At 40.7% G+C, this 24,700-nt stretch overlaps 2 protein-coding genes and 1 long non-coding RNA gene across 3 annotated transcripts; 1 reads left to right on the top strand and 2 right to left on the bottom strand.

Moving 5' to 3' along the window:
- Nucleotides 1-1,360: 1,360 nt before the first annotated feature.
- Nucleotides 1,361-3,119, bottom strand: LOC135545971 (leukocyte cell-derived chemotaxin-2-like). The gene is made up of 4 exons (XM_064973990.1): nt 2,969-3,119; nt 2,623-2,734; nt 2,173-2,324; nt 1,361-1,703 (listed from the first exon to the last, which is right to left on the bottom strand). Exons 1-4 carry the CDS (start codon nt 3,006-3,008, stop codon nt 1,537-1,539), a joined length of 471 nt encoding a protein of 156 aa, XP_064830062.1. The 5' UTR covers nt 3,009-3,119; the 3' UTR covers nt 1,361-1,536.
- Nucleotides 3,120-3,844: 725 nt separating this feature from the next.
- LOC135545972 (uncharacterized) lies at nt 3,845-5,788 on the top strand. The gene is made up of 3 exons (XR_010456528.1): nt 3,845-4,034; nt 4,557-4,620; nt 4,924-5,788. It is a non-coding gene; the product is annotated as an uncharacterized LOC135545972 (long non-coding RNA).
- An 11,526-nt stretch (nt 5,789-17,314) lies between these two features.
- On the bottom strand, nt 17,315-24,346 carry LOC135545970 (proteinase-activated receptor 4-like). The gene is given in 3 exon segments (XM_064973989.1): nt 17,315-21,145; nt 21,148-21,552; nt 23,561-24,346. Coding segments are annotated over 3 exon segments (1,212 nt in total). The 5' UTR covers nt 23,697-24,346; the 3' UTR covers nt 17,315-20,474.
- Between the last annotated feature and the right edge of the window lie 354 nt (nt 24,347-24,700).

The raw sequence follows: 24,700 nt of genomic DNA, 5'->3' as shown, positions 1-24,700 counted from the left end.
CCTCAGTGCCTATGCTTCACTGCTCCTGCCATCTCTGCACCACTAGTTTCCATATTAGTCCCTTCGAAGGGACTGTTTAGCTAGCACATCTACTTCCTCGTTCCCTTCCACCTCCACCTGGGCTCGACATTGCCTTACTGGCTGCGCTAAATTTGTTTGGTTTTAGTTGTGTAGAGTAACACATGCTCAGAATATTAGGTTGTTTAGTGCACTGGAAAAATGTGTCCTGAACACAAGTTGCGCAGCCACGCCGTTGTTTTTATTGAGACAAAAATATGAAAAAATCCAAAACGGAGGCTCAGATACAAAAATACACATTATTTATTAGGAATGATTTATGATGTATTTATTTTGTTGTTAATACCCCAAAAGTACCAACATATTTTGACCCCTAAATGCACCAACATGGGTCATTTTTGACCCCAAATTGGAAATGATGGCAAAATTACATTTTCTGTCAAACAGTAACACTTGTTCTTTTATTAACGTTTTGTAACAAGCTAATGGTTTAAATTCCCCAAAATATGCATATATTTTTACATTTTCACACATTTATAGTCAAATTTAATGTTTAAAATTTTTAAAAATTGTCACGCCCTGACCTTAGTATTCTTTTTTTCTTTATTATTTTGGTTAGGTCAGGGTTTTCTTTATTATTTTGGTTAGGTCAGGGTGTGACGATGGTGGTATGTGTGTTTTATCTTGTCTAGAGTTTTTGTAAATCTATGGGGTTTTGGTATGTCTAGGTATATGTAGGTCTATGGTGGCCTGAATTGGTTCCCAATCAGAGACAGCTGTTTATCGTTGTCTCTGATTGGGGATCCTATTTAGGTTGCCATTTTACATTTTGGTTTTGTGGATTATTGTCTATGTGTAGTTGCATGGCGTCACAGTTGTTTAAGTGTTTTTCCTTAATTAAAGAAGAATGTATTCTTATCACGCTGCGCCTTGGTCTCATCATTACGACGAACCTGACAATTTTAGTATGTTTTTCATGTTTTAAACAGTTATTTTGATCAATAGAAGTTTAATTTCAAATTTTCAGAAATGTTGGTAAATTAGCTTTTATTGTCTAAAGAACTTATTCAAGAGATGGGTGTTTTTTCCACTGTCTAGTCATGGTACAGGGTTGTTATTTGTTTTAAATCTATCATGTTTTTTTCACAAAGTTTACTATTGAGTACACATTGTCAGATGAGCCACGTACAACTAGTATACAAAAAGAGTATATATATATGTGTATATATATATATATATACCACAGAAATGATATACTAACACAGAAATCATTGTCTATTTTCAAGTCTGTAACTAGTTGCATAAAAGGATTTATAAAAAATTATGAATTTACCCCTGATGCTTATAGGGTTCATGTAAAACTTTATTCCAGAAATGTGCAGCATGCATGTATTTTATACTGTAATAAAAATGTTTATAATAATAAGCAAATTATTATTTTTAAACACAGTAAGCCCATCTATTGGCCAATGATTACAATCATGTTATTGGTTGATTGAGAGACCAAAAGGGACTCCATTAGAAGAACTTGGTGGGGTCAGACTTGTCACACATCTGGACGTGGACGTGAGAAGTGATCCCTGGGTAGACACTTTGCATGGTCAACATGGTCCCAATCCTCTGGCCCTTCTTCACCATCCCAGAGTACTTGTCAGGCTTTACGTAGAACAGCTTAAAGCACAGACCTAGAAAACAGAGACAACCACAGTGTCAGTCAATCAATCAATTAGACAATTGGTTCAACCATTACCCAATTATATGCCACATATTCTTCCAGTATCCATTCCGCCATGTGACATATTAGTATACCTGAGCTTGTATACCTCAGTGACACAACAGAGCCAGAATATTGTGTTATGGGACAGCCTAAAAACACGCCACTTCAATACAGCCATGATCAAAAGTGGTTAGTGGTTCGGAGAACTTACACAGCAGGTAAGGAGATGTAATGAAGCAGGTTAGGAGAATGAAGTTAAAGTTAAGAAAAGAAAAGGAGTAGCAAATGCTTTCCTAACCTGTTACGACAATCACAGAGTGAAGTGGTTGGTTTTTAGGGAGTTCCATCGGAATACAGTGCATATTTACAAGCATAGCATTAACTTAACTATTTATCTTGGTTATTTAAAAAAAAAAATATTCAGGATAGACACTGACCCTCTCCACTGAGGTTTATCCCATCGTTGATGGCTGCCTTCTTCGGGTCTGTGTACACGATCACTTTCCCGTTGAGTTCCACGTCAAATGGAGCATACACTGTGGCCCCATCATTACACACAATGTCCAGACCCTGATGCGTACGGCCTCCTCTGGACATAGATAGGAAAGGGTATTAAAGCTGGGGGGTTCACAAAGTATTCAGAGAGTATCTCAATCGCAACACTATGGTATGTTTTCATTCTTGTACTGTATACAGTAAGAGCATTAATATTGAATGAATGGGTTTTTAGATTTCAATCATTGTCATGGAATGTGGTTAACATCTTATCAACTAAAGTATGAGGTAAATTGCGGACAGTAAAATAATACCAAACCAAACTGATATATCAAAATACCACATGATACATCAAATGCCACAAATACTACAGACACACACCCTTGCCATACCTGCTTGCGCCGTGGTGTCCTTGTCCCCATCTGTCCCCTGTCCTCCTCCTGTTACTGGAGTTGTCGCTGCACAGCTGACCAAACTTGACCATCTCACACTCTGACAACACAGCTAGAGATGGGATGAACCACAGATATATTGACTGAGGAGGAAAACCTGTTATGCTGATATTTTCTACTAAACTATTTAAGTGTATTTATATTAAAATGCCAAAATTATATTGAACACAAACTGCATCCAGAACCAACCAAATTGCATGTGCGAGCTGGACAGCTACTTGATTTGATATTGCATTGGATTGACCTAATAGTTGAATGAATATATGTCATTTTTGGTTATTCTTACCTATGAGCACCACAGTAAACAAAAGAACAGCAGTCTTCATGGTAAAGCCTTAGATGATGCGTTCACTCAAAGAGAAAATCTACAAGAAATTCTTGCTCAGCTTCCATCTGTGTTTCTGACTGCATAATGTCTGTGCTTAAATACCTGTTGAAGTTCAACTTTCCCACATTGCACACCCTTGTTTCACACTCTTTCATCAGAGTAGAAAACCCTGAATTTGGAAATACTTTGTTTACTTTGTGAAATCCAGAAGAAAAAAAAAAATTGGTAGAACAAAATGGTGGACAGCAGGGTAAACAAGTGGTGTTATGCTAAAATGTTTATTCTATTATTCTGGGTAATTTACTTTATGTTCAAAATTCTTATATTTTATAATGTTTTATTGTGGTTGCATTGTCGGGAAGGAACCTCCAAGAAAGCATTTCTTTGGACTTGAAACTTGAAGCCTGTCCCTGACCTTCACCAGTTTCTTGGCAAATAAGGTTTGTTCAGAATACTCTGATTGGGTTAAAAAAAAAGTACATAAAAAGGTGACATTTGGGTCAACTATCACTTTAAGCAATGAATATACTCCAATAGAGAATAAATGTAAATTTTATAACAGAAAAAGTGCCTAACACATGGTGTACATTATACAATAATACCAAATTATAATAAAGAAAAACACATAATGGCCGTCTTTGACCTGTTAATGTTCAAGTGTATTAGTTAGTATGTAAAGCACCTGGTTATAAGAAACCATCAAAGGTATCCCAAATCAGTTTTACATAATTGACCCTTTTGACCCTTGACCCTTGAAAAAAATCCTCATGGTTTCTATGGGCTACAGGCAGGGATACTTTTCCTTTCTCTGCTACAAGTGAACAGAAAATGGTAAAACGGTGTGCCTGGGGCACATGTAATACTGACAGTCTGTACCTGGAGAGATAAGAGAGTGGTGTCTTTTTTTATACCCTTTCCAAAACCCAAATCTAACGGAGAGAAGTGAAGGTTGTGGATAAAGCTTTGTGGTCATTCACAGTTGAACACAAGCAAGATAACGAAGGACACATACTTTTGCTCCAAGGTAAGCAACTAAGTGAAGTTAACCTTTTGCATAATGTGTAATATCTCAACATATTACAAAGAGAAAAAAGAAGCCAGCTACCACCTGGTTGAAGGGAAATTTCACAATTTTTCAACTTCATAAGATCAGTGTTCCCAATGACATAATGAACCAATTAGTAGACAATTTGTGGGCAATTCCACCGTCCAGGACACATACAGCACCGGATGTCACAGGGAGGCCAAATATGCCACTTTGTTTACATACTCATCTCATATGTATATACTGTATATACTGTACTCGATACCATCTACTGCATCTTGCCTATGCCGCTCTGTACCATCACTCATTCATATATCTTTATGTACATATTCTTTATCCCTTTACACTTATGTGTATAAGGTAGTAGTTTTGGAATTGTTAGCTTGATTACTCGTTGGTTATTACTGCATTGTCGGAACTAGAAGCACAAGCATTTCACTACACTCGCATTAACATCTGCTAACTATGTGTATGTGACAAATAAAATTTGATTTGATTTAGATCATCAAGGATATCAACTACCTGAGCCACTGCTTGTTCACCCCGGTATCATCCAGAAGGCGAGGTCAGTACAGGTGCATCAAAGCTGGGACCGAGAGACTGAAAAACAGCTTCTATCTCAAGGCCATCAGACTGTTAAACAGCCATCACTAGAACATTAGAGGCTGCTGCCTAGACATATACTAGAAATCACTGGCCACTTTAAAGACTGGAACACTAGTCACTTTAATAATGTTTACATATCTGGCATTACTCATCTTATTTATATAGTATTCTATACTATTCTACGGTATCTTAGTCACTTAATGATGTTTACATGTCTTGCGTTACTCAGCTCATATGTACTGTATATACTGTATTCTGTTAGGACCGACGCCTGGGATGAGAAGCAGGTACGGGGAGTCAAGCACTTTATCAGGAACAGACAAAACAAGACAGGAACAGAGCCAGCACATGGGTATACAAGGACATATGACAATCAATGCAGAAGAAGGGAACAGAGCGGGGAAACAGACAGATATAGGGAAGGTAATGACAAAAGGTGATTGAGTCCAATAATCGCTGATGCGCATGACGGGGGGAAGTGCGTAATGATGATAGCAGGAGTGTGGAATGCTGGAGAGGGGAAGAGCGGGAGCAGGCGTGACATTCTACGGTATCTTAGTCACTTAATGTTTACTTATCTGGCATTAGTAATCTCATATGTATATATTGTTTTCTGTACTATTCTATGGTTTCTCATTCCCTTAATAATGTTTACATGCCGTTGAAGTCGGAAGTTTACATACACTTAGGTTGGAGTCATTAAAATTTGTTTATCAACCACCACAAATTTCTTGTTAACAAACTATAGTTTTGGCACGTCGGTTAGGACATCTACATTGTGCATGACACAAGTCATTTTTCCAACAATTGTTTACAGACATATTATTTAATTTAGAATTCCCTGTATCACAATTTCAGTGGGTCAGAAGTTTACATAAACTAATCTGACAGTGCCTTTAAACAGCTTGGAAAATTCCATGAAATTATGTAATGTCTTTAGAAGCTTCTGATAGGCTAATTGAAATCATTTGAGTCAAATGGAGGTGTACCTGTGAATGTATTTCAAGGCCTACCTTCAAACTCAGCGCGTCTTTGCTTGACATCATGGGAAAATCAAAAGAAATCAGCCAAGACCTCAGAAAATAAATTGTACACCTCCACAAGTCTGGTTCATCCTTTTGAGCAATTTCCAAACACCTGAAGGTACCACATTATGTACCTTATGTACCATTATGTAGCTCATCTGTACAAACAATAGTATGCAAGAATAAACACCATGGGACCACCTAGCCATCATACCGCTCAGGAAGGAGATGTGTACACTCTCTTAGAGAGTACAACAGCAAAGCAGCTATTGAAGATGCTGGAGGAAACAGGTACAAAAGTATCTATATCCACAGTAAAACGAGTCCTATAACTACATAACCTGAAAGGCCGCTCAGCAAGGAAGAAGCCACTGCTCCAAAACCGCCATAAAAAACTTTATGTAAACTTCTGACCCACTGGGAATGTGATGAAAGAAATAAAAGCTGAAATAAATCATTCTCTCTACTAATTTTCTGACAATTCACATTCTTAAAATAAAGTGGTGATCCTAACTGATCTAAAACAGGGAAGTTTTAGGATTAAATATCAGGAATTGTGAAAACTTTTGGCTATTTGGCTAAGGTGTCTGTAAACCTCCGACTACAACTGTATCCTCCATTACTCATCTCATATGTATATAGTATATTCTATACCATTCTAATGTATCTAATGCTCTCTGTAGAGCCCTGATCGATTGTACCCTGATGCTCACAGGCCAGTCATGACAATCAATTATAAGAACTTACATAACTCATACATAACTACACAACTTAGTGCAATCACAAGTACAACGTTAGCAACAGAAGTCTGATTTACATATAATTTGACCCAGGAGACCTCAAAAAATATAACCTTAACAGTAAATGAATAACTGAATGAATAACACACTACATGTATCATCACTTTGCAATGTCCAACCTACAAATGCCAGAACTAGATTTTGAGATGACAATTGTGAAGCACAGGGTGCACGTGAAAAGCACAAAAAACAAACTAAGAAGTTTAAAATAGTACCTCTCAAGATCCCTAATTCCAGATTAGGAAACATAAACCGGATATGGTTTGTGGTTAAAAATACTTAAGGCTAGGCATAATACTGCCCCCTTTGGATGAATCTATAATTTCTCCGGACATTTTTGAACATGGCGTCAATGTAAACGGAGATTTATGGATATAAATTGCATATTATTGAAAAAAAACATAAATGTACTGTGTAACATGTCCTATTACTGTCATCTGATGAAGATTTTCAAAAGGTTAGTGAATTATTTTTCTTTTAATCCTGCGTTTGTGATTGCATCTTTTGTTCGACAAAATGGCTGCATATCGTCTGTGTCTTTGTGGTGGTTTGACATAAATATGTGCTATGTTTTTGCCGTAAAACATTTTAGAAATCTGACACACTGGGTAGATGAACAAGGTGTTTATCTTTCATTTGAGCTATTGGACTTGTTAATGTGTGGAGGTTAAATATTTCTAAGAATATTTTTGCATTCTGTGCGCCACCGTTTGAGTTGAGCGGGGGTGTTGGTCCCGCTGGGGCACCTGTACCGTTAACAAGTTTTTAACATGCTCAAGTCAAATTAAACTTTCTTTGTCACATGCGCCGAATACAACAAGTGTCGACCTAACCAACAGTGCAGTTCAAGAAAGAGTTAAGAAAATGTTTACCAAATAAATTAAAGTAACATAATAAAATAATGAGGCTATATACAGGGGGCACTGGTACCGAGTCAATGTGCAGGGGTACAGGTTAGTCGAGGTAATTTGTACATGGAGGTTAGGGTGAAGTGACTATGCATAGATAATAAACAGCAAGTAGCAGCAGTGTACATAACAAATGGTGGGGGGGCATTTGATTAATTGTTCAGTAGACTTATGGCTTGGGGGTAGAAGCTGTTAAGGAGCCTTTTGGTCCTAGACCTGGCGTGCAGCAGAGAAAACAGTCTATGACTTGGGTGACTGGAGTCTGCTGTCCAACTTCCAGCCACACATTCTTATTATAGGCTAGTCCTCACACACCCATGCACACAGACAGAAATCTGTATGGGTATTCTCAACCTGGTGTCAGAGAATTTCGTATTATTATCTGTGTAAGTCCGATACACTCCTTTAAGTATGATATATTACGTTTCGTATGGTATGTAATCATTTGTGGATGGCCATCAACCATTTTCTATGATTTGTTACAAATTACAATTTGTATTACTATATATGTTATGAATTTGCGAAACATATGTGTCACACCCTGTTTCACCTGTCTTGTGCTTGTCTTCATCCCCCACCAGGTGTCTCCCATTTGTTCCCGTTATTCCCTGTGTATTTCTACCGGTGTCTTCTGTCTGTCTGTTGCCAGTTCGTCAAGTCAAGTAGTGTGTTTTTCCGTGCTCCTGTTTTTCCTAGTCTCTGTTTTTCTAGTCCTCCCGGTTCTGACCCTTTGCCTGCCCTGACACTGTACCCGCCTGCCTGACCATTCAGCCTGACCTCCAGGACTCTGACCTGGTTTATGAACTTATGCTTGTCTTCGACCAGCCTCTTGTCTGCCCCTTGTTCTTCAATAAATATCAGAGACTCGAACCATTTGCCTCTGGTGTCTGTATCTGCGTCTCGCCCTGTGTCGTTATGATATGTTACGAAATCTAGCTAGGTGGCTGGGTGGCTAACGTTAGCTATCTGGCTAATGTTAACTAGGCTCGGGGTTAGGATTATGATTACATGTTAGCTTAAAGAGTAAAGGTTTGGGTTAGGGTTAGCTAAAAAGGTTCATGTTAGGGTAAGCTAAAAGTGTCACGACTTGGTCATTGTATTTTGTGTTTTCGTTATATATTTGGTTAGACCAGGGTGTGACATGGGTTATTGTATTGTATTTTCATATTGGGGTTTTGTAGTAGTTGGGATTGTAGCTGATTAGGGGTGTGTGTGTGTGTTAATTAGGTTGGCTGCCTGAGGCGGTTCTCAATCAGAGTCAGGTGCTTCTTGTTGTCGCTGATTGGGAACCGTATTTAGGTAGCCTGTTTTTCGCTTTGCATTTCGTGGGTGATTGTTCCTGTCTCTGTGTTAGTTTCACCAGTCAGGCTGTAATAGGTTTACGTTCTGTTTGTTGTTTTTTTGTATTTATTAAGTTATTTCATGTATAGTTCGTTTGTTTGTTTTCACATTAAACATGAGTAACTTACACGCTGCATTTCGGTCCGACTTTCATTCAACAAAAGAAGAACGCCGTTACAAAAAGAGTTAAAGTTAGGGTTAGGGGAAGAGTTAGCTAGCATACTTAGTATTTGAAAAGTAACTAAAATGTAGTAAGCAGTTGACAAGTTGCTAATTAGCTAAAATGCGCAAGTTGTCTGTAATGATAATCAAATTTGCAAACTTCGGGTTGCTAGACGTTCACGTTATACGCCCACCCATCTTCATCTGTTACTTCTGACAATGTCCTGAGAACATAAACATACAACCATGGAGGTGGAAACATTTGATGACATTTGTTTATGGATACCATACTGTTTCTGCTGCTAACCATAGATTTGTGCCTATACAGTAAGTACCTGCCCATATGTAAAACATGGGTTTCTTTGATACGTAAAAGTTGAAGATATAATGGACTTGCAACTGTGATAAAAAAATATCCTCTTGTGGTTGAATTGGTTATTACATGCATTAGATGTAAACAATGCATTCACGTGTAGCTCACCAGTCAAAGTTATAACTGCAGTAGACTTCTCTTCCAGCTTACTTTTGCCCTTGTCTCCAAGACCGCTGGAATAGGCTTGTCATCAATCTTCTTGCTCTTGGCTTGTGCCACTGTTGTGTTTCTATGTCCTGAGCATGCATTGAGGTAATCCTACCTGGCCTGCTGCATACAAATATAGGAAGTACCCATTTGGCAATGTAGGATTTCTGATTTCTGTCTTAATTCAACAGGTCCACCACTAATAAACTGAGCAGCTCAGTCACACATTGTAAATTAAGTGTTTGTTTACATCCATTGCAAAAAGATAGTTCCTCAGTATTTGAAAAATCTTTCCAACACTCCCGGCCTCGTAAATCACCAAGCCTCGGTGTGGAAGAGAAAAATATCATGATCTGATGATCCCATATATCCAGTTGGAAACAGCTGTCTGTCCTGAGCTGTCTGTCCCGAGCTCACTGGCCCGGGAAACTCCGAGGGCAGGTGAATAAGCTACTTGATACAATGTTGCAAGTTTGCTTGCAACTGCTTCGGTCCAGATCCAGTTTTGTATTTAATTTAACCTTTATTTAACTAGGCAAGTCACTTCACTAGCAATAGCTCAAGTCAAGACAGATAGAAACGGAGGCAGATAGGCGGAGTAGAGTGATGAATGTGATTGAAAGAAATTTTCATCATATTTTCTACTGTTTTTATTTGTTGGCTTTAGGCCTATGTATTTACTTAGTCGACGATGGAAGTTCTAGGCCTACTGCTGCATTTAATCACATAGGAAGTTCCATGACAAAAACGTGCCAACCTATACATATCAAAGGCCAAACGAGAGGTATGGCTGTGGTGGAAAATAGGAAACCACTAGACTTGTTTTTAGACGGAGTGAATTATGGATCAATGCTACTTGGGAAATCCATTTAGCATCTTCGAGGAAATTCTGGAATGAGTTGTAGGAAAGTGTGGAGTCGGTGAGAGTCACTGTCATGCCCTGACCATAGTTTGCTTTGTATGTTTCTATGCTTTGTTTGGTCAGGGTGTGATCTGAGTGGGCATTCTATATTGGATGTCTAGTTTGTCTGTTAATTGTTTGGCCTGATATGGTTCTCAATCAGAGGCAGGTGTTAGTCGTTGTCTCTGATTGGAAACCATATTTAGGTAGCCTGTTTTGTCATTGTGGGTTGTGGGTGATTGTCTATTTTAGTTGCTTGTGTCAGCACAGTTCTTATTATAGCTTCACGGTCGTTATTTGTTTATTGTTTTGTATAGTTTGTTCAAGTGTTCTCTGTTCATTAAATTCACGATGATCACATACCACGCTGCATTTTGGTCCTCCGATCCTTCCAACTACTCCTCCTCAGAGGAGGAGGACGACGATTGTGACAGCCACAAGAAGTGGTCATATTTCGATTTTTTTGTATGTCTGCTGAGCAGAATAAACGTGTTTTAAAAATCAAAAATATATCGGAGTGGAATGTTTCCTGTATGGATTTTCGTGGCAGGGCACCTATCAAGGGGGTTATTTCTGGGGTGTCGCAAGAAAAAAAGGCAGAGGATATTACTGAAGACATCGATGGAGTGGTTGGTGCACGTCAACTGACCTGTATGGTGGATGGAGAAAATACATTTGCTTCATCCATACTACGGTTCTTTGCCAAGGGCTAAAATAGAAGTCATTTCTATTTCTGACGCAGATTGCGCTGCAAGTCCTGCCTCTCCCATCTCCTCATTGGTTTATAGAAGCAGGTACCCACGTGCCATCTCCTCATTGCTTATACCCACGTGGGTGATTGAAAGACGAACTGTTTTGCCGGTCATCATGATAATACTATGAAAGTTTAGATGCCAATCACCATATAAGTTAAGAGATGAAAAATCCTGGAAGGAGTAGAGATGACTAGAAACTATTCGGTTGACCGTTTTATGTGTGGGTTAATTGTCGGAGGAGAGGACCTTGTGCATTTCAGGTAAAATAACAACTCAATGTTTATATCCCAGGACAAAATTAGATAGCAACAGCAAGCTAGCTAAATAGGACAAATTAGCTAGCAAGTGCAAGCTAAATTGCCATAAATGTTTCATGCTTTTCGACCTGTCCCCAAATTAATGTCATTGGTTCTTTACGTCCGTCGTTAAAGGAAGACCAAGGTGCAGTGTGGTAGGCGTACATTTTCTTTAATTTAAATGTTCCACTAAAAACAATAAACAACTCAACGAACGTAAAGCTATGAGTGCACACATGCAACACAAAAATACAATATTCCACAACAGAAAGTGGGTAAAAGGGCTGCCTAAGTATGATCCCCAATCAGAGACAACGACAGACAGCTGCCTCTGATTGGGAACCATACTGGGCCAAAAACAAAGAAATAGACAACATAGAATGCCCACCCCAAATCACACCCTGACCTTACCAAATAGAGAAATAAAACGGCTCTCTAAGGTCAGGGCGTGGCAGGTTCAGATTTTGTTTTGATATTTTAACCTGCATGTCGTGACCGCGTTTGGTGTAGGGGGACAAAATAAATGTATGCACGATGGCGTAAGCGCGGCCTGTTTGGGTTCCGTGTTAGGGTGAAGGAGAATGAGGTGGGAAGGGTAAGGAGTGTCCAATGTGTCTCCTATCTGGAGGAGATGTGAAAATTCGAAGGAACGGGTGGTGGGGAAGAAACATCAACCGAGGGATAATGAACTGCTTCATGTTAAAAAATGTGGAATTTGTATTATTTATTGCAATGATCACTAACTGTACAGCACAAGCAGAGAATACGTTTTTTTTTTAAATGGAATCATTGTGAATGCAGCTGAATTTCGTTGGAATCTTTGTGATTTCACAGCCAAGTCTGTGCAAGAAATCCTGTCGGTGGATGTTTCGCCTTCACAGGCCCCTGAGCCTGTGTAGAGAGGTATTTTGGAGTGGACTGGGATTGAAGAAGTGGATGGGTTTTGTGAATTGGTTTGTTTAATTTTGTTTTTTCCTGCAATGTTTGAATACCCTGTTCAGCTGGTGGCTATAATTCACAATAACATTGGATTCCAACCGCCATTAAACCCTATCAAATAAGAAGAATACATCAAAGGCCCGTCCAACTGATTAGTTTGGGCACCAACCCTTGAGGTGGCAAGCTTGTAGTGGACATTTCACCTTGGGCTCTCCAGAGTTCCATTGAAGGCCTTTTTGTCTGCTTCTATATGAGTATAATTGAGGTTTGTCTCAAAGTTACTGAGTACCTATTTTGGGAGTTCCCTTAGCATTATTACTGTGTGTTTCTCCATGTTCGCAGGAAGATAAAAGTCTAAGCTTGTCCGAGTTAACAACAGTAACCAAGGGGGGTTATTTTGTGAAGGGTTAATTACTGTAACAATACTGTGAGAATAATTTCACTGCTTCTAAATCTATTTTTCATGACATAAATCAGTATTACTTAATCAAACACCTTGTAGTTTAGGTTGTTGTTTTGGTTTAACAATACATATTTGAATGAAATGTGAATGCTGTTCAAAACATATCATATTTGCAGCATATACCTGCCGACATATAACACAGACAAATTTCATCAAGGAGTAAACTTTTGAAAGCGTGCTGTCCAGTTTAAGTTTAAGATTTCTAACTTACAGTGTTCACGTCCGTTTCATCATCACCCTCCTCCTCTTCCTCAGTGACATCTGTCTTTCTCTGGCTGGACACAAGAAAAGAGACAAACCACACATTAGAGACTTGAGTGCAGCTTCGATAAAATAAGGGAGTGACTATTTTCACAGACACGTATTGTTAGGCATATGACACCTAGACTGTGGAAAGCTGGAAACGTTTCAGTCAGACGATCAGAATAAAGTGGAACCACTATTGGAGCTTCAACTTGCAGTGTAACCTAGGCCTAACTTTACCCCGTTTCAGGATGCCCTGGGGGAGGATTAGGGGACTTCCTGCTGTCTTGCTCTTTGACATTGGTCTACTTGACCATGCTTGCCCTCGTCATGGTCCTTTGTCGGTAAACAGTGACCACTGCTCGGAGAGTGACCAGAGCACCAGCCATCACTGCAGTGGATATGGCTAAAGGGAGATGAGGTAGGACTTAGTACAAATTTCTACTTTGTTTGTCATGTTTTAGAGTGTTATGTGCTTAACTTTAGACAAATCGTCCGTGTCTGCGACCTCAGAATATGTGAACTCTTAGCCTTCTCTCACCGCCACTCATTGCGTCAAGATCCATTGTGCCGTCAAACAGTGCAAGTGTTTGGGGACTAGTGTCACCTGCGAAGGCTGCAATAGGTAAAAATGACAGGTAAGTCACAACGTCTTAACAGAGAGTCACATGATACATAACTTTACGACAAAGTGAAACTAAATGACACACACTGGATTTTTGTTGCATGACCAACGCTAAGGTTTATCTCCGTTTTTCAGTGAATGCATCAATAGCAGTGTCATCCTCCATAACAGAGTTATAGCAATAGTAATAACATAGGAAAGTACAAAAGGGAATCTGATCTTAAGTTGAACATATGACATCAGCTCTTTGCAGCCATATTCACGTCAGTAGGACTAAACACAGACCTGGCCTATGCTCAGGGCCCTGAATATGATCAAAATGTGCTGAATCTCAACTTCTCCACTAGATGTCAGGCTACACCACTTTTGTTTCTGGCATGTATTGGTTCTTCACCTCATTTCACCAATTAGCTAGATATTTGAACTACAACCAGTCAAACCAACTACAACCAATGACCAGTATTGTTTCTGTTACTCACATTATATTGCACAAATACTTACATAAGGGCCCGTGTTCATGATTTAGTGACAGAGAATTTGAGATGACATGACAGTTTAGATGTTCCGTTTGTATTACCACTCATTTCTCTACAATTGTATTTTGAGTCTCACTGACCACCACAAACAATGCATTTGTTTTCCTGAGTATACTGCATGTGTCACCAAACATATTTCACCTCAACAACCCTTACAATAGATCAAAACCTCATCCAAATGTCATTCAGGTTTCAGTTTAGGTTCCTGTGTTCAGACGCTGGGTTCTCTGACGGTTATTCTATTTTTCTAATAATCTTCATGAGAAAATAAATTACCTTTCAGAGCCTCTTTGGAGAATCAATTGAAATTACGTGGGGGAGTTACTCTGGGGGTGCTGTGAATTGCTAAACCTGATTGTCTGTGTTTTAATGGCCACACTAAGGCTTTCCAGACCATTAGAGGAAGAAACCATTAGCCTCACAGGTCATTCAGCCTCCATTTTGTCAGCCTACTATGAGGCTGGTAGTGTCTGTTATGGGTTTGCCAAAGCTAACCCTGTTGACATGGAGAAAGTCCATTGATTGGTCTAGTAGTTAAGTGTGTGCATCCCAATTGCTCTAATGCACATGCACACACACACGTACACACACAGCATGCATACGCAAAAACATAGAGGAACACTCACAAACATAGAGGTATGAATGTGTGTTTCTTTGTCCTATACATACTGTACAGAAAGTGCCCACACCGACATTCATACTCTTTCTCCCTCCCATTTAGTTACTGAGTACAATTAATAATTATTTGGCATTTGAACCAAACTTAACTATTTTGGGAAGCTCAAATGGGGCCATTACTTTTATAGATTTTTCAGATTTGCATTGTCTCACATCTATAGCTACCCTTCTCATCTTCCGTCCAGCTTCAGGAGACTGTAAAGATTTGGCATGAGTCCTCAGATCCTCAAAAGGTTCTACAGCTGCACCATCTAGAGCATGGTTGCATCACTGCCTGGTATGGCAACTGCTCGGCCTCCGACCGCAAGGCACTTCAGAGGGTAGTGCGAACGGCCCAGTACATCACTGGGGCCAAGCTTCCTGCCATCCAGGACCTCTATGCCAGGCAGTGTCAGAAGAAGGCCCTAGCAATTGTCAAAGACTCCAACCACCCTAGCCATACACTGTTCTCTCTGCTACCGCATGGCAAGCAGTATCGGAGCGCCAAGTCTAGGTCCAAGAGGCTTCTAAACAGTTTCTACCCCCAATCCATAAGACTCCTGAACATCTAATAAAATGGCTATCCAGACTATTTGCATTGCCCCCCCCCCCCTCCCCCTCTTTTACGCTGCTGCTTTGATTTTTGATTTGATTTTATTGCTGCTACTCTCTGTTATTATCTATGCATAGTCACTTTAATAACTCTATCTACATGTACATATTACCTCAATTACCTTGACTAACCGGTCCCCCCTGCATATAATCTCGCTATTGCTATTTTACTGCTGCTCTTTAAATACTTGTTCCTTTTATTTCTTATTCTTTATTCATATTTTTTTTAACTGCATTGTTGGTTGAGTAAGCATTTCACTGTAAGGTCTACACCTGTTGCATTCGGCGCATGTGACTAATAACATATGATGAGATGTGATTTGATGCTCAGCAATTGGAGAGGAAATAATGTCATGCTGAAGAGAAGTTTCTAATCTAATGTAGTTCATCTCATAGGTTCAACCGGTATGGCTGGTCTGAATGGATAGCTCGCTTTGCTTCTTTCAGTAAGCACAATACAATTCACATTGCTTCCTCTTCTATGTGCATAATGGGAATGTATGTTAGTGTTTAAAAAATATTAACATCATCAGCATAGCATCGTGTCTCTCTTGCTGTTTTCCATTATCAACGTACGGAATGTCATTCACCTATTTGAATAATGCAAATTCCTTACGCTTGCTGTTTAACCAATGGGCACACTCTTATCACATTCCTCTCCCTCAACCAAAGGGCATAAATCTTGGGATATGTTTGTATGTCAAACTTACCCATGTTTTCATACTTGCTGTGTCACAGCAAAAGTTACCGACAACCCTCCACCTCCCCACCATCACCACCTAAAACCTGTCATTGGAACCTCTCAATCCCCGAGGGGGAGATTTCAATACCAACTGCCCCGCATTAGGGCTCCCTGCCATCAAAGGATCAGGCTCTGAGGATCATCCCTCAGAGACGAGGCCTTTCCCCAAACTATTTTAAGAAGGGTTTATACTTGTATTTTGTCTCTGTTGTTCATTGAGCTCAACCTTAATCTCGATTGAATTAACCAAATCCAGGAAAAGGAGAACTTGGCACATTGCAAAAGTGACAGATGTCTAACCAAGCTATTTTCAAACGTACACTTACAGTGTTTCAGATGCCAAAGCCTTTGTGTATTTATTTTATTTTATTTTTAACAAATGGTTTTCTTTGCATGTCAGACTACGTCGTAAATTCAAATATTCCTTTATACACATGCAGATATTGTTATCAATATCGGTATTTTCAAAGTTTATGAACAAAAAACAACGTACCTAGTCAAATGTATTGGAATCCCAATGAAGACGAAGGTTATTATCCTGGTTTAGACCCACCCAACAGACGCTTCAACTGGTCATGAGTGTCACTCACTTATCCCCCCCCCCAAGACTGCTATGCCATGATACGCCTTATCACTCCACACATTTGGCAAAACGAAGGCGTTGGATCCACTGCTTGCTGGCACTTGATTACACACTCATAGGCTTTGTCTACTTGGTGTTACATTGATATTAATCCCTTTGTTTAAATAAGTGCACATATATAAACGTTGGTATTGTTGTTGAAAGATTAATTGTTCTTGATAGAGTGGTTTGGTGTTTCAATGTGTTTTGAGCGCCCAGATAAACAACCATTTACATGGTTGATAGTGGGAGCTAGTATTGATTTACTGCCACTGTGGAATGTTCCACAGCGAAGGCAAGTGCACTGTGTATGTCTTGGCTCCGGAATTGACGAGGAAACTTCCTTCTGTGTTTTGTTTTGGAAAAAAAAAACATTGTCAGTAGTTAAGCAAAGAACACATTTGTTTTCCACTCAAATGATGTCAGTGAAGTTTGAGAGAGTGTGAAAAAATACATTTGGGGTGATATATGTGTGCTTCAGCATATTATATGATATAACTCCCATTCCCCCCAAAAATTATAGCACTTTATTTTAGTGATTTCTTTCAATCTGTGAATATAAGTACAATAATAATACAACATACTTTCTTAGTAAATGCCAGCTGAATAAATACCAGTGGAAACAATATTGTAAAATACCAGGCCACCAGTTCAAGTATTCAAGTATAAACCAGCCTAATGTACATCAAAATCATTATTAATGGCTAAATTAAGGGTATATAATCCTGACGAAACCACATTATGATGTTTTGCTGACTCTATGCTTTACCTTAAAAACCCTCCATGATATACAATTTTTGAGGGAAATATCCAAAACTTGAATGTGTTCCAGACAAGCAGTCACAGCATGGTATGAACAAAAATCCATTCCAGACGCCGTAACCCATTTTCACATGGACATGCCTAAATTTGGCCAACACGTCTAAATGGGAAAAAAAAGTATGGCATCACTTAGAACGGCTTAATGTAAAATGCTGTTGTTGACCTCTAGGTACAAACTGTTCAGCTATTCCACGGACAATTGAAACATTTACCACAGAGCTGTAAGCTATGGAATAGGTCACCCTACCTGAAGGAATGTACCCCTGGATATTTGAGATAATACAATGAAAACAAATGTGTAATACTGTGTAGTAATGCTGATTCCATACTATGAGATATTTGTATCAATACATGTAGACAATGAAAGGGTTATACCCACACTGTATAGGCATTTCACCAAGACCAGGTATCCTCAAACTGGGGGTACGCGCAATGCCGTAAATATATATACACTACCGTTCAAAAGTTTGGGGTCACCTAGAAATGTCCTTGTTTTTGAAAGAAAAGCACATTTTTTGTCCATTAAAATAACTTCAAGTTGATCAGACATACAGTGTAGACATTTAATGTTGTAAATGACCATTGTTGCAGGAAAAGGCAGATTTTTTATGGAATATATACGTAGGCGTACAGAGGCCCATTATCAGCAACCATCACTCATGTGCTCCAATGGCACGTTGTGCTAGCTAATCCAGGTTTATCATTTTAAAAGGCTTATTGATCAATTATGTTTGCACAGTTGAAACCATTGTTCTGATTAAAAAAGCAATATAACAGACCTTCTTCAGACTAGTTGAGTATCTGGAGCGTCAGTATTTGTGGGTTCGATTACAGGCTCAAAATGGCCAGAAACAAATAACTTTCTTCTGAAACTCGTCTGTCTATTCTTGTTCTGGGAAATGAAGGCTATTCCATGCGAGAAATTGCCAAGAAACTGAATATCCTGTACAACGCTGTGAACTACTCCCTTCACAGAACAGTGCAAACTGTCCCTAACCAGAACAGAAAGAGGAGTGGGAGGCCCCGGTGCACAACTGAGCAAGAGGACAAGCATTTGCTGCCAGTTGAGGACTTGTGAGGCATCTGTTTCTCAAACTAGACACTCTAATGTACTTGTCCTCTTGCTCAGTTGTGCACCGGGGCCTCCCACTCCACTTTCTAGAGGGAGAACTAAGGTGACTTTTGAGTAGTAAGACATGTATAAAAGCAACAGATACCATTAATAAGAAGGGGTTAGAGGCGTCTTATATGGTGAGCTACCGAGTGGCTAGGACAGGCAAGCCCCATACTATTGTGGAGGACTTAATTCTTCCTGCTGCCGCAGATATGGCTGGGACAATGCTAGGGGAAAAGGCCAAAAAATTATACAGACAATGTCTTCATCAAACAACACTGTTTCACAATGCATCAGTGACACGGCAGGAGATGTTTTGAAACAATTACTGCTTCGCATACAAGCCAGTGAATTATATGGGTTACTGACCATAATTTTCACTTGTCTGATCACTTGCATGATGACGAGTTTCTCACACGACTGGCCAATCTGGGTGATGTTTTTTCTCACCTGAATGAACTGAATCTAGGATTACAGGGACTCTCTGCAACTATATTCAATGTGCGGGACAAAATGTAGGCTATGACTAAGAAGTTGAAGCTCTTCTCTTTCTGCATTAACAAGGGTAACACATAGGTCTTTCCATCATTGTATGATTGTTTTGTGTGCAAATGAACTCAAGCTTACGGACAATGTAAAAGGTGATATAGCAAAGCACCTGAGTGAGTTGGGTGCGCAATTACGTAGGTACTTTCCAGTTGTTTGTTTCATCAGTTTCAGAAAAGTACCTACGTAATTGAAAGTTATCCCTTTCATGCCCTGCCTTCAGTCCACTTACCGATATCTGAACAAGAGAGCCTCATCGAAATTGCAACAAGCGGTTCTGTGAAAATTTTATTTAATCAGAAGCCACTGCCAGATGTCTGGATTGGGATGCGCTCTGACTATCCTGCTTTGGCAAATCATGCTGTTAAGACACTGATGCCCTTTGCAACCATGTACCTGTTTGAGAGTGGATTCTCAGCCCTCACTAGCATGAAAACTAAATACAGGCACGGACTGTGTGTGGGAAATGATTTAAGAATTTATCCAATACAACCCAACATTGCAGAGTTATGTGCATCATTTTAAGCACACCCTTCTCATTAACCTGTGGTGAGTTATTCACAATTTTCGATGTACAAATAAGATTTCATATGTAAGATGGTTAAATAAAGAACAAAATTATTGATTATTATTATATTATTATGATTATTATATATTATTAACATTTGAGGGTGCACTGACCCTGGTACTAGAGGGGGTATGCAGCTGGAGGTTGAATGTTTGAAGGGGTATGGGACTATAAAAAGTTTGGGAACCACTGACCTAGACCGAAGAATAGGGACAACACACCCTGCAACTGTATTTTTCCCATTTTGTCAGATTTATAAAAGACAGTCCATTAATATAGATTGACTGTGTAATCCTGTATAACTCTAACGATACAAACCCTCATCTCGAAAACCAGACCATAGGCAACAAATGAAGAGCATTTGAAAATTGTGGGAGGCAAAGTGGATTTCTAAAGAGACTATTGTATCCCTGTATGATGATGATTCCTAAACACCTCCCTCCATTGACTGCATGTTTATGGAAATTGCACAGAATTTGCCATCCATTTTTTGTTATTCACAATATACGATAAAAGTCATTGGCTGTATAAATGAGAGTCTCACATAAACCAGAGGAACAACACAAGATTGAGTCTTCGTCTGATCCTAGTGCCTACACGTCTAGTTCTCTAATACCTATCTGCATGCTACCTCCCCCTCTGACGTCACCGGGCTCCGACTAGACTTGGACAGTAGTGTCACCTTTGACCTTTGCGTCCCCTTTGAGGTGGACGAATAGGACACCTGGTTCCCCGTTGTCGAGTCTCTCCCGTTGTCGTCGCGGCAACACAGCACCGTCCTGACCTTTTCCCTGAAGTCGTCAGAGACGTAGTAGAAGATGAAGGGGTCGATGCAGCTGTTCAACGTGCTAACAGCTAGGCTAACCATGTACGGCACGTACAGGTCCTCCCCGTCATCCACCAGGTAGGAGTCGGAGTAGTGCAAGAGAAGGAGGACGTTGCTGGGTAGCAGGCAGCCAACGAACACTACCAGCACTAGCACAGTGACGCGCACAGCGTGGGCGTAGCGCTGGCCTCCCGCCACTAGGGTGCGTATCACAGAGCCGTAGCAGTAGAGGACGACCAGCAGGGGGAGCAGGAAGCAGAGAAAGAAGAGTGTAAGAAAGTAGGGCAGGAAGTAGTTCTCATGCTCCTCCTCAGGCAACGCGTCGTGGCACGTGGTTATGCTCGGCTCGTCCAGCTTGTAGGACTGGCGGGAGACGAGGAGAGGCACCATGGCGGCCAGCGCCACCACCCACACGCCCAGGCTCATGTAAAGGGAGGTGCGGAAGCTGCGGAGGGTTTTGGCCCGAACGGGTGCACCAATGCCACGTAGCGGTCGACTGCAATGAACGCCAGGCACAGCACCGAGCCATACATGTTGCCGTAGAAGAGCGCCGTGACCACGCGACAGAAGGGCTCGCCGAAGACCCAGTCGTTGCCCTGGAAGTGATAGACTATGCGGAAGGGGAGCACCATCAGTATCATGAGGTCGGTGGTGGTGAGGTTGATGAGGAGGATGGTGGATGGCATCTTCTTGGTACGGAACAGAAGGACCCACAGGGCTAGGAGGTTAGCTGGCAGGCCCACAGTGAAGGCTACCAGGTAGAGCATGGGCACGTAGAGCACAGTGGTGGGAGCCTGCACCTCCTGGATCTGTTTGTCTTTCAGAGTGGTGAAGCTGCAGTTGGACACCAGCTTGAAGGAGCGCAGCCCTGTCAAGGTAGAAACAGAAGAGATTTGATGATTCGTGAGAGGTTCTGCATGAAATTATTTTCAGTATAAATGCATTCATATAGTGATATTGTACCTAGAAAAAGCTGTGCATCCTAGTTAAGCATTCAGATAAGGCATACCCCTAACTTGAAATGTGTAGGTGATACAAACTTCTAATAACATCAATGTGTGATATACACAAAGGATGGAGATATGCCTGCATTTTTCAAGTTAGGATTCAGCCTAATGCGAAAAGCTTGCAGGACTTTCACATCCGTAGTCGAAAGGACATTTTGGGTGAAAACTTGAGTTACATGATGTGGATCTCAAACTAGGATTCAGAACATTAAGAACAAAGTGATCTCATCAGCTTCAAAATAACCTATGGTCATGGGAGGGGTCTGGCAATACCATTGAAGTGGTCTGTGGTACTGTATGTCTGAAGGTGTGCAAAGTTGCTGGATATTGGCGGGAACTGGAACACGCTGTCGTACGCGTCGTTCCAGAGTATCCCAAACATGGATGATATGTCAATGGATGAAATGTCTGGTGAGTAAGCAGGCCATTGAAGAACTAGGGCATGTTCAGTTTCCAGGAATTGTGTACAGATCATTGCGACATTGTCTGCCATCTGTCCCAGAACAGTTGAAATCAGGATTAATCTGTGAAGAGCACACTTCTCCAGTGTGCCAGTGGCCATCGAAGGTGAGCATTTTCCTACGGAAGCCGGTTATGACGCAGAACTGCAGTCAGGTCAAGACCCTGGTGAGGACGACGAACACGCAGATCAGCTTCCCTGAGGCGGTTTCTGACAGTTTGTGTAGTTTGTTCTTCGGTAGTGCAAACCCACAGTTTCATCAGCTGTCCAGGTGGCTGGTCTCTGGCAACAGCACTGGTGGACATTCCTGCAGTCAGCATGCCTATTCCATGCTCCCTCAAAACATGAGACATCTGTGGCACTGTGTTGTGTGACAAAACTGCACATTTTAGAGTGTCCTTTTATTGTCCCCAGCACAAGACGCACCTGTGTAATGATCATGCTGTTTAATCAGCTTCTTGATATGTTACACCTGTCAGGTGGATAGATTTTCGTGGAAAATTTGAAATTCTCACTAACAGGGATGTAAAGACATTTGTGCACAAGCTTTTATGGAAAATGTCTGGGATATTTTATTTCAGCTCATGAAACACTTTACATGTTGCCTTTATATTTTTGTTCAGTATATTTATCACATTTGAAATGCAGATAGACTGAAGCTCGTTTAGCTCCTACACATTTAGAAAAAAGCGTTCCACAAGGGTTCTTCGGCTGTTCCCATAGTATAAATGTTTTGGGCTCCAGGTAGAACCCTTTTGGGTTCAAGGTAGAACCCTTTACATAGAGGGTTCTAAGTGGAACCCAAAAGAGTTCTATCTGGAAACAAAAATCACAGGATTCTTCTATGGGGACAGACAAAGAACCCTTGTTGGTTCTAGATAGTACCTTTTTTCTAAGAAGGTTACCTCTCTTGTTCAGTACCTTGCCTGTTCGTGTAGTGCCTCTGCATTGTGAACACTTTTTCAATCACCAATTATATTTACATCCCATGTTGTTTTAGCCATTACAGTTAAATGGGAGGCTATAGTAACAGTTCCCAGAGAGCTCAGGCTCATTTCAGCGAATGGTTTAACTTACAGGAAATAGCTGGCCCGGTATATGGCAATAATGTACATAAACTACCCTATAGAGAACACATTCCTACTCAGTAGATAAGAGGCAGTTGATTAGCTTGCATGCCAGTATATCTTCAAAATCACAGGAAACATGAGCTTCCTCAACTGAAATGACCACATCCAAGCTTCTTACTGTTGTACATGAACACCTACCAAAATTAAAATTAAAATTCACACAATGAAACCCAAACGAAGGGTTTCATTAAGCAAACCATTAGTCTGTGGTTTGCTTAATGAAAGTGACCTGAAGGAGTTTGGATCGAAAGAAGAAGAAAGAAAGATGCACCAACTTACGGACGCCCATGCCAGTGCACTCCTCCGTGGTGGGAGAGGAGGAAAAGCCATGGAGGAGAGCAGAGAGAGAGAGCAGCAATAGCAGAGTCCCGGCTGGAGTCCCGGCTGGAGTCCCGGCTGGAGCAAAGAGACTCATGGTGCTGCAGAGGATCCGTGCTCCCTCACAGCGAAAGCTATAATTTATGGTCAGGCGCTACTTCCACAAGCCGAGAGAGCTGCCTCTCCCTTCCTTCCTTTCACTGCTTCGTGTAACGCAGCCCCTGTGTCCCAAGTCCTGTGATGATAATACAGTGAAGTCTAAAATGGTTATCTCCTTTGCCACAGTATCACCCTTCAAATCACTGTGTTCCTGCCAAAGTTTGTCAAGAGTCTCAGCTGTGTCTCAGATGAGTTCAGCAGCTTGACTTCAACAGACTACACCGGTCTCTTCTACACTGTACTCCTATCCTCTATTCTAATATGGTCCAGCTGTGTGTCTAGTTCTGCCTCTGGGGGAGGTGCATGTTTGGTGGTGGGGGCATGACATTGTTCTTCTCATGCTGTGATTCATATGAGGAGAGAGCGGTGAGTTGATCTTCCCCACGCTTTGAGAAACAGGAAATATGGTAATTTCACCTCTGGGGCCATAGTAAGGCATGCATTATTCCAGACAGACATCCACTCACACCCAATGACCCAAAGAGCATACAACAACAAACACACACATACTTCATAAGTAAGTGTCATTGTGCTCAAGAGTTCCATGTTCTGACATTCATTGAAAATATCCTGTCCTAAACAACAGCCGTATGTTCCCAATCCCCCTCTCCCTTGCAGCAATCTTTGTTGTCCATACTGGACTCAATCGTGCATCCTCTGATGCCATTTAAAACACAACCCACAAAAAACTTCAGGTCTTGACGCCAGAGGGTATTACATTCCTGCCGTTCTTAGGAGGACAAGCCGTTGTCAAATAAGCATCAATAATCCTCCACTGGGCAGAGAGGCTGTGCTTTCCACCCAAATACTCTCTAGTTGTATAAATATCCAACCATTTGTTTTATATGAGACCTCTATTTTTCACGTAGCTCGGTTTATTTGCTCCTCCTGTCTTGGCAGTCTGTCCTTCCGCACACATATACCAAGCAACCCTACTCAGAC

Source organism: Oncorhynchus masou, chromosome 9 (genome assembly GCF_036934945.1).
Source record: "Oncorhynchus masou masou isolate Uvic2021 chromosome 9, UVic_Omas_1.1, whole genome shotgun sequence".
NCBI classification, from domain to species: Eukaryota; Metazoa; Chordata; class Actinopteri; order Salmoniformes; family Salmonidae; genus Oncorhynchus; species Oncorhynchus masou.
Note: the sequence above shows the minus strand (reverse complement) of the source record. Positions and strands in the feature narration are given on the sequence as shown.